Source organism: Pygocentrus nattereri, chromosome 27 (assembly GCF_015220715.1).
Source record: "Pygocentrus nattereri isolate fPygNat1 chromosome 27, fPygNat1.pri, whole genome shotgun sequence".
Classification (NCBI taxonomy): Eukaryota; Metazoa; Chordata; class Actinopteri; order Characiformes; family Serrasalmidae; genus Pygocentrus; species Pygocentrus nattereri.
The window spans coordinates 19,316,056-19,332,007 of NC_051237.1; the positions used below are offsets into that span (position 1 = coordinate 19,316,056).

The 15,952-nt window shown below is 39.0% G+C and overlaps 2 protein-coding genes across 7 annotated transcripts in view; both read right to left on the minus strand.

Annotated features, from left to right (window-relative positions):
• Positions 1 to 3,492: 3,492 nt before the first annotated feature.
• dazl (deleted in azoospermia-like) lies at positions 3,493 to 11,881 on the minus strand. 3 transcript variants are annotated; one of them, XM_017684332.2, is made up of 10 exons: positions 11,763 to 11,881; positions 10,812 to 10,931; positions 10,639 to 10,730; positions 10,457 to 10,508; positions 10,234 to 10,300; positions 8,272 to 8,402; positions 7,773 to 7,853; positions 7,082 to 7,135; positions 6,586 to 6,664; positions 3,493 to 3,820 (listed from the first exon to the last, which is right to left on the minus strand). In XM_017684332.2, the coding sequence occupies exons 1-9, from the start codon at positions 11,763 to 11,765 to the stop codon at positions 6,620 to 6,622; spliced, it is 645 nt and encodes a 214-aa protein (XP_017539821.2). In that variant the 5' UTR covers positions 11,766 to 11,881; the 3' UTR covers positions 3,493 to 3,820; positions 6,586 to 6,619. The 3 variants fall into 3 exon arrangements, with proteins under 3 accessions (XP_017539821.2, XP_017539820.1, XP_017539822.1); XM_017684331.2 differs by having other exon boundaries at positions 10,225 to 10,300; XM_017684333.2 differs by lacking the exon at positions 11,763 to 11,881 and adding an exon at positions 11,623 to 11,731 and having other exon boundaries at positions 10,225 to 10,300.
• Positions 11,882 to 12,549: 668 nt separating this feature from the next.
• Positions 12,550 to 15,952, minus strand: part of tbc1d5 (TBC1 domain family, member 5) — a 41,714-nt gene continuing 38,311 nt past the window's right edge. For all 4 annotated transcript variants that reach the window (XM_017684338.2, XM_017684337.2, XM_017684335.2 and 1 more), the window contains one exon: positions 12,550 to 13,734. In XM_017684338.2, coding sequence (XP_017539827.1) covers positions 13,489 to 13,734 — 246 coding nt within the window. In that variant the 3' untranslated portion in view covers positions 12,550 to 13,488. The remainder of the gene's footprint in view (positions 13,735 to 15,952) is intronic.

Genomic DNA, 15,952 nt, shown 5'->3' on the forward strand with positions numbered 1-15,952 from the left:
CAAGTCCGACTCCGTTCTGCGCATCGTCTTTTCTGCCCAGCAATAAAGTGTGAGCGTGTAAGCAAGCCCCCTCCTCTCTCTGCATAACAGCAAAGGCAGCCCACTCCAGCGCTGCCAACTTGCTCTCTGCTGCACTCTACTTTCTCATTTGACAGTTCAGATGAAACGCATGATCAAGCAGCAACACTGAAATTGGCAAAAAGTGACTTCTTACAACATGACTGATACACAACCATCCATCACCAAGCTTAAAACACATTTATTGAAATACAAAGAACTCTGAAGCAAGGTTAAGCTTTGAAGTGATAATGAAGCGAAACATATTTTCTATTTAGTTTTCCTTTACATGAATGTAGTAATATGCCAAGAGTATATACAAAATTCAGGCTTTAAAATAGCTGCTACTACGGTCTTTAGCAACATACTAAGAGTATCTCGTACATAAACCACGGAAGTACACTCGAGATGGCATGCCTAGGTGGTAACTAGCTTCCAGTACTGAAGCGCAATTTAGGAGTCTGGTCTGGTGGGATATGGTCTCTGTTGAATTTCTATGTTGTTTACACATGAACTGTATGCTGTAAGTGTAAGCCTTTGCATGCCAAGGCTGTGAAGTAGAGGGTGATTGAGGTTACTATGTTTTGTTGATATCTGAGGGAGGTCACATATGCAAGTGTTAGTTTTGTGAGCACTTATGGGGGGGGGGGGGGGGGGGGGGGGTATTAAATTCATATTTCATGTGCAGCAGGCGAGACTGATGCATAATTCAACAGTCTGCGAGAGACCAGACAACGGAAAAGACACGAGACCCCCTCCTCAACACGCAGAACCTGAGACTTCACACATAAATACATACTATGCAGAGGTTAAAGTTAACAAGACCTTCCATTTAATGTGAACATGAACAACAAAAAAATTTAGTCATACACAGAAGAGCAACAAACCGCTACCACACTACTCAAAGACAGAGTAGTTCAGTACAGATTTTCTTTGATAAAGAACACTTGAACTAAGAACCTGAAGCGTTCTTTAGATTAATAGAGAAATGTGCTGTAGATTGTTCTGTATAGAACCTTTTTTGAAAAAGCCTCTATAAAGCACTAAAACGATTTCTTCTATTGTTACAATACAAACTTGTAGAAACAGCGAAACTCTTTTTGGTGCTATCCAGGACCATTTTGAAAAGGGTTCTATGCAGAACCATCTAGAGCACATTCTGAGGAACCCTTTCATGATGCAAAGAACTATGAAATGAGAGTTATTTTCAAAAGCTCTGTTAAAAAACATTAAAGATAATACAATTGTTAGCACAATGAGGTTTCAATGTATTTTGGCCCTTTTCTTCATATCGAGTGTTAAAAAAAAACCTAACATGCTAATGTCTCGGTAGCTGGCTAAATTTCCTGTTCCACCTTAAATGGTGCAGTAATTCTGACACCTGAAGCAGAACGTAACTGCATTTAAGGTGGAGCAGCGAAATTCAAACAAAAAGCTGGTGAATAGCTGACTTTAGCTTCATATCACTGAAGAATTAAGAGTGGCAATAATAAATAAGTCCCCCCCCCACACCTCTTTGAAGGCATATGATGCCCTATATTTAACTAAAAGACAGCAGTGAGGTTGCTAAACTTTATCCTCCTCTGCTATCGCTACAGACTGGCAGGGTCACCCACAGAGCACCGCTATGAGCCTGTTAGTGAAGCAGTGTACTTGTAGTAATTCAGTTCCAAGGGGCAAGGTGACACTCAAAAACTAGGGATATGGGTAAAAATAAGAAATGAGATTAGGCCTTTGAGTGGCAGCAGATAAACAGTAGAACAAAATGTGTATTAACTGTCCATGTCAGGTATAAGAGATGGCATGATGCCATTGAACTTCTCTAAGGAAGGAAAAAAAAAAAAAAAAAAAAAACCCACCACACACAACACACAAAATACAGCAGCAGCAATGCCATCTGTACCAGAACCTCTATAGCCATAGATTATGAACTTTTGAGGACTCTGGATTTTGTGGCACACTCTGTAGCCTATATATCGTAAATCATTTTGCACATTTATCTTGCGTAAACTTTATTTGTTGTCAGAAAGGTGTACAGAAGTTTTTTTTTGTTTTTTTTTTTTTGCAGGTAAAACAACTTTCATTTTTCTATGAGGTGTCCCCTAAACTTTAGTATCCCCTGGGAATTTCCATTTCAGTGCATTACCATCAAAAAGAAAAGCCCCCCCCCCTTTCCAGGCCCGACACGTAACATCTTTCTCTACATTAACTTATGAGAAGCACACAGGCAAACCATGGAAAACTTTGAATTATTTGCTTTAATTAAGTTCAATTTTATTTATTTTAACACGACAAGACACCAAACCTTGGAACACCTTAAACTAGCTTACATTTTAACCCTAAGGACAGTGATTGACTAATGCCATCAATACGAGCAGAAACTACAGTCCTATGAGGTCATGGGAGACAACCAAATAAATTAACCAAATTCCAATTTTATGTAAATGTTCTGAGTTGTTTACTAATCCTTTATACTTTTGGTCCTAATGCCGGCACAAAAAATTGTTTACATGCCAACCTAAACATCAGGTGACAAAATGACAAATCCATGAGGAAATTAATTCTAAAACTGACCATTATAAACAAAACTCACCCTGCTTGTGTTAACGTCAGATGGTTTTTTTACAATACGTTACCTCAGTGAAGAAAAATGTAACATGGGAAAGGGAAAACAAAACACTGAGCATTCACACAAATTGAATTAAGAACAAAAACCAAGAAACCACCACCAAAAAACATCACCACAAACATCAACCTCAAATCGTGACAGAACGTGAAGCATCATCGTTGGATCATTTTCAGTAAAGTACAACAAAAACTCAATGCGCCCAAGATGTTTTACTATTACAGGGCTGAGATTAAAAGATGTTTTTGATTGTCTGAATTTATGCAGTGATTCTTTTCCCTGTCCTCACAACGGCACAAACATTACAGTCATGCAAAAGGAATGACCAAAATCTGGTAACCAAACTGGCAAAGCCCCCCCCCCCCCCCCCCCCCCCCCCCCCCCCCCCCCCCCAAAAAAACAAACAAACAAAAAACAAAACATTTTTAAATATAAAAATAAAAATATAAATAAATAAATAAAACCTCAACTCAAATCAAGTGATACTCAAAATAGTGAATTAAGTACTGGGCATCCCCAAGTAGCTTAAACATAAAATAATAATACATGCATAAAAAAAACAAACGTTAATACAAATAAAGTGTTTGAAGCTGTGAGTTAAGAAGTAAACAAAGAGACCCCTGCCAGCCTGAATGAATATAGAAAATTTGATGAAACGGAACTGAATTTACTAAACAATTCCAGAAGCCTCAAGAACGGTCATCTCCCCTCAATATCAACAAAGCATTGGAGAGCGACGGAGGTGCATTAAATTTAAAATAAAGCCAACATAAATCTTAGTTAACATAAAATAAATATATACACATTTGTGATCTTAAAAGTGTCTTTTTAAAGGTTTGGTATGACAAAGACAAATGTACAATACAAATAAATTGACAACAAAAAGCAGAGTGTGTGTTAAGTGTATTCCAGAGCAAAGCATGTGCACCCACACACTGTATGCAGTTAGACGTTTGACCACATGACCATGATTTTGGCTGACCTACTATCAAACTGATGTAACTCAGCATGGGGTCTTTTTGTAGTCTGAAATCACACACACACTGAAAGCATACCAAAGGTAGAATCATGAGAATGTTCTCTCAAAAATTTCTGCCATTTCCAAGGTGTCATCCTTCGCTTCAACAGACCTTGACCCTGAGACCAAATACAGGATGAGAGTGGTCAAAAACAGTAATGCCCACACAAACATCACTGCTACCTATATTTGCAGTATTATTGTCAAATGCTCAGCATCATCTAAGCCTAGCTAATGCATGCCATTTAATCTTGTAATCAAAATACGCTACATATTCAAATTGCAGAAAGGTCAGAAAATACAACCTAAATGAGAAAAGTTAAAAGCATTCCACATCTCTGTGTAGTATTTAGTTGTTCCAAGACCTTGGTTAATGAGAGATTCTTCCTACAGATATAATTAGGGCTGGTCCAAATAATCTGAACACTCAATTATCCGTTCAAAAGTTTTGCCCTCTTAACACTGTAGAGTCCAACAGAATTCAAGGACACACTTGTGGATTGCTGAAAATTTTCAGAGCTGGAAGCTCATCGCCATTTCAGGCAAAACATTCTAGCATAAAACCAAGAACAGCAATTACATCAAGTAAATAAGTTATAACATGATGCTCAGCTTTTTTTATATATCTAGATAGAGTCACCTGAAGTCCACACTCACCATTAGGATTATTTCACCGGCTGGTTTAGTCGCAATACGTTTTGAACTTGGGCCACTAAGTTAGCAATGCAACACGAACATGGCTATCCAGTCTGTATATTCAGCTAAATTGACTGAAAACACACAGCTAAACAAACATTTTTAAATGTTTATGTCTTGAACTATATCTGTGTCACCACTGCTATTTAGGTTAGAAAATCCCCAGTCAGAATCCTTATCTAGCAAAGCATCACTTTCTGCACTTTCAACAACAACAAAAAGTATACATGTAAAACTGTAGAACATTGAGTAAAAACCTAACCTTAAAAAAAAAAAATGGACTGGCATACTGTAAAATGTGGTTTTATGAAATATAAATACTGTTTTTAAGGACAGCATTGAGAATGAGTATTAGAGTAATCATTCAGAAACAACAATGCATATTCAAAGCCTGTAAAACACTATTTGGGCCAGCCCTAGATATAATGCCTAAGCACCATTAGCCATTTGTTTTGACTGTAATACAATATAATAATACATGGCCAAAAGTATGTGGGCAGCCCTTCTAATGAGTAGGTTTGCCTATTTCAGCCACACACATCAATAATGAGTTCACAGAATCAAACACACAGCCATGCAATTTCTACAGAAAATCACTGGCAGCAGTTCCTCAAACTGCATGTCTGTAGTTAAATTTACCAAATTAAGTCAAAACAGGCGTGTAAAGGGCGACAATCTTTCTTTCATTTCCCATTACATATATTACCCTACACTTACTACAAAGCAAAAATGCCTTGCAAAGGATGCGCTGCTAAGATCATGACTGTAAAGGCAGTGACACCCAGCTCTATGGTCTAACTGGTGTTACTTTGAACGAAAAACAATGAACAGGTATTTCTCTGTTCCCAATGTTATGGATGTAGGGTTCCCAAAGTCAGGTTGTGTAGAGTCTACAGGTCAACATTTACTGTTGCAGTTACGTCTTGTGTTATGGTTAGCTCAATAGTTCATATAAGGGGATAGCCTTCTTACTGATTTAACATGCAAAAACAAACAATTTCCCTTTTCCATTTCTAAATACGTTAATAAAACAAAATGTACACCTCTGTTTACTGTTAAAACCACACAGTGAAAGTTATTTGAAAAACCCTGAATCTTAAAATTATATGAAATCAAATTTAAGACAACTTAATATTTTTGTACAAATCAAGTCTACAGACCTGTGAACATCCAGAGAGAAGCTAAACCGCTCAGTGACTTTCAATGTGGTCATGAGACACCACCATTCTAACAAGCCAGTTAGTCAAATAACAGCTCAACATGCTTAGCCTTAAAGCAGTAAACCACACAAGCTCAAAGAATGGAACCACCAAGTGCACAGCACATAAGATCACCTATCCACAATTGCAGCACTTACTACCAAACTCCAAAACTACCTCTGGAACATCAACTGACCAACCAGAGCTTCATGGATTGGGTTTGATTATCCACAACTGGATTCTGGAAACATGTAAAACACGTTCTCTGAAATGATGATGGCAATCTGATGGATGAATCTGGGTTTGATGCCAGGAGAACACTACCTGACTGAATGCACAGTGCGAAGAGTAAAGTTTGGTGGTGGAGGAATAATGGCCTAGGGCTGTTCTTCATGATTTGGGCCAGGATCCTGAGTTCATGATGGTAAATCGTATCACTACAGCAAATGACAATATAGAGAACAAGTGTGTTGCCAACTTTGTGGGAAACGTTCTTTCCTGTTTCAGCATGACTCATGAATCTCCCTGTGCAGAAAGCTCAGTTTATATAGAGATGATTTGATGAGGTATATAAAATACAAATTAAGTCCAGCATAATAGGCCAGTATGTTGCAGTAAGACGTACTTAGTAAGTTATTTTATTATTTTGACAAGAAGCGATTTATAGCCCGCAAATGTGCAATTCATTAAAAAGCTGAAGGGACTACTAAACCACACCAAGAACAATGTTAACTTCTTCTGACAACACAGAAAAGCATGTTTAACATGTCTATGCAGCACTATGACATTACCTCCCATGAGGAAAGGGGTAACAAGAGAAAAGTGTGTCAACTCCTTGGTTAAAGTTGGTCCCCACAGATACCAAAGGGGGTGGTTACACAATCTCAAAAGCCTAGTCCACATACTTATAGCCATGTAATGTAGTCTCCAGTAACAGGCAAAATATTATTTATTAAATAAATAAATCAATGGAGAATAGGGATTCTTACCCGAAAAACAGTCCACACCTGAAACAGCAACGGACTATAAGAGAGTCAGCAAGGTCTGGACCCCACAGTCTACATAGTTCTGAAACACACAAAATAGGTGTTAAAGTACTGGACAAACTAAGTTTTATACTGTCACACACTGCGCTAAACACTTCAAATATTATATCACACTAGGGCTACGCCTCCCAACAATCCATAACCTCAGTTTAAATTCACAGATTAAGCCAGCACTGCCCTCCAATGGTTAAAGAAGGTACACACCAGAGGACATAACATCTAAATCTATATTTTTTTTTAACTCTTGAAGCTTGTGATTAATGAAAAAGATTGGGATCAAGTGAATAGGATCAAATAATTTGGGACAGGCCTAAAACTATATAAGTAATTGAACTGAAACAATCATCAAGCATCAAATCAACACTCATCATATCCCCATAACAGCCAAATGTATGATGCTTAAAAAAATTAAAAAAAAAAAAAGACACAGAAAACTAACCTGATTGATCAACCTTGTCCTCTGGTCACCACACCACTGTGGTGGTATTGGATACTAGTATACAAAAATACAAGAATGAAGTTGTGCTCCCAAAACTGACCATATTTGCACCACTTAGGTAAAAGGTATAAACCTACTTCAATTCAAAAGGGGCAAACTTCAATTCACATCTATAAAGAGCAGATCAATAAGGACTGTTTTTAACTCGTAACGTATACAATAAAAGTGCAGTGCAGTTTTACCTGGACAAACAAACAATGTACTGCTTGCTACATTACAAAGCAGGCACACACAATAAGAACTGAAGTCATGGCTTCCCGATATATAATATACATCCTTGCAGAGAGGGATAATGGTACTTGTACTACAAGATTAAATGGTGTCTCCAAAGCTTGTTTAAATTCTGCTTGATTATGATAACTGACTTTGTTTACATTCCTTACGTACTGACTAAAAAGGTTGTCACTGGCAATTTGAATATGAATATGTGCCTTCCTTCATTCCAGCTGTTAAGCTATGCAATGAGAATGACAGATGGCAAAATGCTCTCAACTAGAGACACATTTCAGTGAGTGAATCAAAAGGGTTGCACTGATGTGCATATTCTTATTTGGACACTAAACGTCAATTTGCAGTCATTTAGGATGTTTAAACCTTCTTATACATGTTCACCGAGGGTGTCTTTACATACCGGATACGCATAAGATGATTGTGCGTAGTTCACTGGCACCTGAGGGATCACTACCCCTGGAAAGCCGGTGTACGAATATGGCTAGGGAAGAACAGAGAAGATATCACAGGCCCTAGTGACGACAGAGCTATTTTTTTTTTTTATGATTATTTTCAAGTTTTTGTCCATCTTTATAAATGTCTGGGCATTTTAATAATTTGACATCTTAATGACCTCCAAAAGGGCACAATTGCAAACATTTTTCTTACAGAAATAATAAACCCATGTACATGACAAATTCAATCAGATAAAAAATAAATACAAATGAAGTAACTCATCATAGCATACATAAAATGCTGAACTACATGAGACTAGTGGTAGACAAATGTATATGTATTTACAGCATATTCACCATTTACAAACTTGAATTTATATACTTAATGAAATAAGACACAAAACAGAGCATCTAAAAAAAACCCACGTTGCTAATGCAGTCTGAATAATTTAATTGTATATTCACCTGTAGATACTGACTACTCCCACTGAGCACAGGTGAAGGTGAGGCCAGGCCAGGAGAGCAACAGGTACAGTACATGTAGGGGGAGGGGCTCACCCACTGAGATGGACCAACCAGAGGGGACTGGTAAGAACCTAGATATGAAAACATGTGTGACTAAGACGAAGAACAACGAATGTATGAACAATGCCAACTAAGCCCACACATGCTACGGTGCCCAAGCCATTTACTTCAGTGAAATCATAACTCAAGTCTATCTATACTCTTAAAAAATACAGTTCTTCAAAGGTTCTTTAGTAAACTCAATAGTTCTATATTAAGGGTGCAATGATTCTGAAACAAAAACCAAAACCATGACACAAACATCCATGTTCTCATGCTCGTGCTGTGGTTCCTGACGACAGAACTGCAGCACACACACCCAACCCCAAACTCAATCTGCTGCCACTGCTTCTGGCGCAGCCTGTTGAGCTCTCGTTACATTACTAACTCATTTTTCATTTTACAATTGACTTTAGTAGTGGGTAATACATCAGTTCATCCAGTGTACTGGTTGAAATTCTTTTTAATGTATTAGTTCTGTCATTACTGTCATACCAGTATGCAAATAAATGCACAGACTACGATAGACAAACAGTGCAAAAGAGACATTCCCTCACCTCTAGTGTAGCGAGTTGCAACCTGAAGTAAATCCAGTTTATCGTTAAAGGAGCAGACATCACAATGTAATGAATTGAGTTCGATAAAGTGGGAAAAGAGAGTGCAAGTAAAAGCCAGGCTCTTGGTATTGACCTAGCATGGAGACCAGCGGGCTATTCATGTGCAGCGCTCCTTGCTTCGGGCAACACTGTTGTCACAGCTTACAAGCAGAGAGTCTCTGCAGTTTCTCAGCCTCAGGCACCAGAATTTAACCGCTGCACCATTTAAGGAGGAACGAGAAATTTCAAACAAGAAGCTGACTTCAGCTTCATTCCAGTTTTGCCACGCTCAGCCGCTGTATACATACACTTGCCTACATCTCATTACGGTTAGAAAGCAATATTGACATCTGTCTATATGTAACAATACAAAACAAAAATTGCGAATTCTGTCTGTCGACTGATGAAGGCTGAGGAATATGGCACTGTGCTCTTCTAGATTTCTTTGAGAGAAAAACTAGATACTCTCCTTGTAAATATACTTAAGTAAAATAAAAGTATTACAATTAAAAATACCCAAAAACAAAACTAACTGCATGATGCTGCCAAATGTAACAGCCAAAAAAAATACACAACACAGATAATAAATGCTTTAACTGCAGCTAGTAAAAGATACTGCCATGACAGCTATGTAAAATTTAATTCATATACATATATAGAACTAATTTAGCAAGCATTAGAATGAACATATACAAAGAAAAAAAACTAACATCATCGTACCTCAATCACACTGATTTTGTTTCTGCCTTAAATGTTGGGAGCAGACCTAATTATACCAAACAGGTCTACATGAAAGGAATCAATTCAAGATTGTTCGACTGAATACTACGTAATCATTTTTTGGCCAACAAATTGAAACTGTGAAAATGTTTAAATATAGGTTTAAATATATAAAAAGTTATTTATTCAGAACAGGTTTCTGATTTACAACTCTTTGACCACTCTCTTTAGTATACTCTTAACTGAATTTTGACATCTCTACAGAACAGCGGGCTGAGACATGTGAACATTACAAAACAAGGAATACCAATAACAGCTTTGCCATTGTAAAACTACTTGGGACAGAATCTAAAAAAATGTGGATATCAGGAGGTATAACTCCCTCAATATCCGTACTTAATAAGAATTGTCGGACTCAATCATTCAGGTCAGCTGATTCCCTAATATAACATTCAATATTAGTTTAGGTCATACTATACACCTGTACCCCAGAACATACTACAACAAATATACAAAAAAATATATATATATTGCAAACCTGACTCACGATAACTCCGATCCTTCATGATGGCAGGGCCCAGTTTGAGTTTCTTCCCTTTAAAGGTGATCTGTTGCTGTGACAGACAGACACACATGCAGTCACACATTAGGGCTGCAAGGACAAGATAAGGTGTACTTGACCCAAATAAGTAAACGAATTACCGTTCATTTCACAGACTCAGATAACCCATCATACCATGAAGAAAGTGATGCACTGTGAACTTACTTACTTCTATGATAGTCTGGATGTCAACATCCTCGCTGAAATAAACAAAACCATACCTACGCCGAAATGTAAATAAAAATCAGCAATGACAAACAGGCCGGGAACAGGACTTCTCAAAACCATACTGATGATGCACATGTCTCAGTACAGAGAGGACCTGCTTCGCCACAAACACAATGCGCTCACCCTTTGCAGATGCCACCGCGGTAGGTGATTATTTTAACCTCCTTCACCGCTCCGTATCTAGCGAAGAAATCTCGGATCTCGTTTTCCTCTACCTAAACAGACGGAACGTGTCTCAGCATTAGTAGTCATTTAATTCTTGCTTATTTAGTTAATTTTAGAAAGATACGGCTCACCTTCATGTCAATGCCCCCAACGAACAGCGTGTTAGGGGTCAGTCTGCCCTCCGGTAAAACGTAACCGTTCGACAGCTTCAGAGCCGACGACTGAAATCCATGGCGCTGTTTCTGGATATCCTGAATCATGCAAAACGTTTGACAAGCCACATTTATACAAAGCCTTATTATTGTTTTACGTCTTGACAATAAGGTAGTTAACATTAGCTTCTACATTAATTTACTCAATTCAAACATTCCAGAAGCAACGTCACTGACATTTGTTCATTTCCGCAGCCGCGCTAAGTGACTAAACAAAAATATCCGATTAAAATAAAGCACTAAGATAAAAATCTAGACGGGTTTGTAAAGAAGAACAACTCCGCACGATAATCCAGCTAGTAGTTTAGCTTCTTCGGCTAACGTTCCGCGAGCGGGCGTCACTCAACTGCCAGAGTAGCTCGCTAGCCACACAGCTAACGCTTCACGGGCCCTTCAGAAAACGCTTTCAACCTGATCATCGACGAAAGGAACGCCTGACTTCAGCTTTTAGTCACAGTTAGATGAATAAGTTAACACTGGCCGGTCTAATACTCTCGACTCAAACCGAAACAAACAGCGGTCAGCTAACTGCTAACGTTAACGAGGAGCCACAGGCGCGGTTAGTCACTCCCAAGTTCATTAGGCTAGTTAACCTAACTAACCTGCCCTGCAGAAAGCTAACAAACACATAATGTACCCACGTCAAGGTAAAACAGCCAATTTTAGCGTTAAATCGAAAAATGAACAGTATGAGTCCAGCATGCCGTGCAATTAACGAAGTTAACGCTACCTAGCTAGGTAGCTTAGCCAGCCGAGCGTTAACTTTCCCTCAGGGCGCGGATTCCCTTAGTCAGCTGTGTTGGAAATAATGCCAGCGACGAACATGAACCTCCTCTTTACTGTACGTGTTGTGAGCTTCATGATACTTACCATGTCTAAAACCTCTAAAATATCTCAATAAATTAGTATCTGCCCAAATCCCCTTCCCGCTTCAACTGAAATCATCCATCTAATCACAGCATCGGCAGCCACGCCTACGCCCGCACTAATTGGGAGAACCCACACATTTCACTGGGGGATTTTGTCAGGATACAGTGGCACCAGATTAATTTAACGAGTTTAAGGTTTCATTTATAGTCGTGTGATGAAATTACGTTATAAATTTCAATTTTGACAAGTTTAAAAGTTTTGCGTTGGCACACTGCGACATGGCAAAAATACGTCAAAGCGGTTTTGTTCCCTGACTCTGCTAGCCAGATGCTGACAAGCAGGAGAAAAGCTATTAAATATTTATTTTTATTGGCAACATTCATGTATTTCATCTTTTCTGAAGCTTTTGCAACACACCAAAACCTTTCCACTGCAAAGATGATTCAATGCCTCAAATCTAAAATAGCTAATGTTGATTTGCAGTCAAAACCATTGCTTAGACAGCAAGAGCCACTACCGTGGAAGGAGTCCTCCATTTAAAACCTGGACCATGGTTTAAACACAAATTTCCATCAAATCCAACGACCAATGTAAGAGCAAATACCAGCTGCCCCCTGTTGAAATCCTGCCATCTGGAACTTCAAGTTAACAATTCATATTAACATTTACATTAATAATAAGTGTCATTTTTTTTTGCAAGAAGGCCAAAAATGACAGTTATCTAGTCCTCTTTGCTAAAACTGTATCAATGAAGAATCACAATTGTACTGCAAAGTGCACACACAGGTGGTTTTGTCAAGAGCAATAATGCCTTTTTTATTCATCTGGAGTTAATATCATTTCAACATTTCAATATGAGTACGTCCCTCTTGTGCAACGCCACACACAGCTACCATGGGAACCAAGAGAAATCAGATAAAGGACATCAGGAACATAAACTAATACAACATAAGAGATCGCATATCACTGATTTTAAAAAAGGTGACAAAAAATCATAACTTAACAAAAGCTGAAATTGTATCTATGGGTTAAAATCCATTAGAAAAAAATAAAAAGGTACAGAAAAAGTCAATGCATACATAAATGGACATGTATTCAGGCACTGGATAATAAACAATCAATGCTGGAGAGAAATAGATGTTATTGATGCAGTTCATGGTGAGAAGTAAGGCTCCCCCTTCTCTGGCAGGTTTAAGAGACGCATTGCCATCATCATTATTACAGTCAGTATGCAAGGTGAGGGAGAGGAAGAGAATAGTCTGAGTACTGATGAAGAGTACAGCACTAGTAAGAGCCACACTGCATGAATGGGAGTCTATGAGGGGCTTATTAATATATTAAGTTATAGTGTGCAGTGCAGTGTATGGGATGGTATTAAGATTCATCAAGTAAACTGTAGGGTCCACATTTTAGGGTGCAAATGTGTTTTAAGGTAAATTACAGTACAGCAACCAAAAAGCTAAACCAAAGGTGCTGACATAGGCTGTGGGTCAGAGGATACAGTTGTATAGACAGACGATTATGGTCTGTAGGAAATATACATATAGGTCTATAGGAAATATGAACAAAGTCAAGGGAGCAGGTTATGGAATTGGGTCTGGGGACTTCGGGGTTCATAAGGCATTCAGCCCAAGTTCGTGTGTGCAAAAGTCCAACTGAGTGGCTTATCCCCTAAAGGGGGTTAAAGGTCAAGATCCCATGACAGGGCAGGCTTAAACTAAACTGTTCAAATGTCAGCGGGGTTAACTATGGTAAAATCAGAGTCCTTGCTGTTAGTGCTGCCCTCATCAGGACTGGATGAGCCAGAGGTGGTTCCCATAAGAGGATCCTGAAACTCTGCCTTGTTGAAAGGCCGACCATGCTTGAAGGCTGGGGCAATGGCAGAGCCTCCATGCTCCTGACTCTCATTTGGCTGAAGATCTCCATCCTGTGAGACAAGAATGTAATCATCCCAGTTCCTCCCTTCAGTAACCTAGGGTGATAGAATAGAAAGAAATAAATGAGGTTTTAAGAAGACACTCAGGAACAAATTACACTTCTGTATCTGTGAATCTGGCAAACACTTTGTATGTATTCCTGATTAAAATGCAGGGACAACAAAAAACATCCCCATGGCAAATAAAGTGGTATATGTCTTAAAATGCACAAGCATATCCTTGTTCACCACCAACTTAAAAGAGAACTCTTGATTAATTTTGATTAACCAGACGTGCGAGGCCTAAGCCTTTTTTCAGCTCATACATTATAGGCTATTCTGAAAAGCAAAAACGTGTTCTCCACTGGACCGATTAAAAATGCTGCAGAAAAGGGATCGTATTTTTTATTCTTCATGGAAGTTCAGAAAATCTATAGTAAATCAGAATTTTTGACATGCAATTTACTGTGATGGACTGGCAGCCTGTCCAAGGTGTTTCCTGCCTTCCACCCAATGACGGCTGAGATAGGCCCCAAGCTGCTATGACCCAGGAGGATAAGCGGTTTAGAGATGTGTATGTGGAATATGCACATTAGCTTCTCTCTTTATACAATTCTCTTTCATTATTGACTTTATTTACTTCTTATATTGAAAATGTTAATGTACTTTAGTGTTTGGAATACATTTTGGAATAAAAAAATGCATTTGAAATCTCTCTCACTCATACACATAGGTACATATATACATACACACACGTAATCAGATGTTGGAAACACTTTTCAACCCGTAAACCTTCCCACCTGCAAATGTGTGCCTTACATTTACATAGCAGGTAAAAGTGACCCAAGTCTGATTTTCTCACAAAATCAGATTTTTTTGTTTGCCCGTTCACACCATCTTATAAATGCGACATTAGTCTGAACAGATTGCGCTCTTGAACCAACCCACATGCGCAAAAGAACAACGCTCCTCCAGAGGTAAACAGTCATGATGACTAGAGAACGCCAGTCACTCCCGGGGCTTTCAGTGTCGTCTTCGCCAGCTTCACAGGATTGATTCTGAAGTTCCAGTGGTTGACAGCTGGGCTCATCACCCAGAATGTGGTTGAGTTCGCCATAAAAAGGGCCCAGTATTCTGCCACTTCTTTGGTTCATGTCCTCAGGTTCTTTAAACTGTTTTCTGACGCTGCAGCCTCGGGCTCCACCAGCCGTATTCAGCCAGCTCATTCAAAACCTCTACAAATCTCTTGCGATGAGTCTCCTCTATTTTTTTAACAGAAACATCAGCCTAAATGTTTATGGGTCTCAGCAGCATGAAAGTCGTCATGAATTCCGATCTGGCTGTTCAGACTGAGGCTAAAGGCTACGTTTACACAGCAGGTAAAAGCGGCCCAAATTTCGCGCTGCTGAGACTCATAAATATTCAGGCTGGTGTTTCTGTACCAAAAAAATTGAAGAGATGTATCGCAGCCGCGCCGAGTTTGAAGAGGTTTTGAACGAAGTGGCCGAGCGCGGCCGGAGGAGCCTGAGGCTGCAGTGCCAGAGAACAGTTTAAACAACCAGAGGACCCAAACCAAAGAAGTGGACCTGGCCAAATAACGGGCCCTTTTTATGGTGAACTCGAACACATTGGGGGTGAGGAGTCCAGCGATGCTGGCGAGGACGAAACCAAGAGCGACTAGTGTTCGCTAGTCGTCACGATTGTTTACCTCTGGATGAGCCAAGTGAAGTATCGTTCTTTTGTGCATGTGGGTCGGTTTGGGAACATGATCTATTCAGACTGATGTTGCACACAGGTCACATTTAAATAAAAATGTGAACAGCCAAACAAAAAAAAGTCTGATTTGGGCCACTTTTACCTGCTGTGTAAATGTAGCTTTTGAGTACACTTAACAACAGGCTACAGAAACTCCACTAGATACCTCTGCAACAAATGCTTTAAATTACTTCAGATTTAACAGAATAAATAACAGCACATAACCTGAGCTACCTACGGGGTGGTAGAACAATACGAGGAGGCAATTTAGTTAAGTTTTGAATTTTGTCCCAACCCCAATAATGCTCAGTCAGCACTGTCTTGATGCACAGTGCTCCAGATTCACGCAATGCTTGTAATTGGATTTTGGAGGTCACCTCTGCAACTCTCCAAACCCCTAACCCCTAAACCTCTTCTCAGTTTCCACACATACCTTTATGAACATCTTCACAGAAGAACAAATCAAATCAAAATTAAAAAACAAAATGAAAAAACAACACAGAGCTGAGTACCAAATTAA

Excerpts from the sequence above, each read along its gene's own strand:
- dazl (XM_017684331.2), bottom strand. Across the intron at positions 10,731-10,811 it reads TTGGGGGCATTGACATGAAG|GTAGAGGAAAACGAGATCCG; the intron begins GTGAGCCGTATC and ends CCGTCTGTTTAG. Across the intron at positions 7,854-8,271 it reads GGAGTAGTCAGTATCTACAG|CCATATTCGTACACCGGCTT; the intron begins GTGAATATACAA and ends GTTCTTCCCTAG.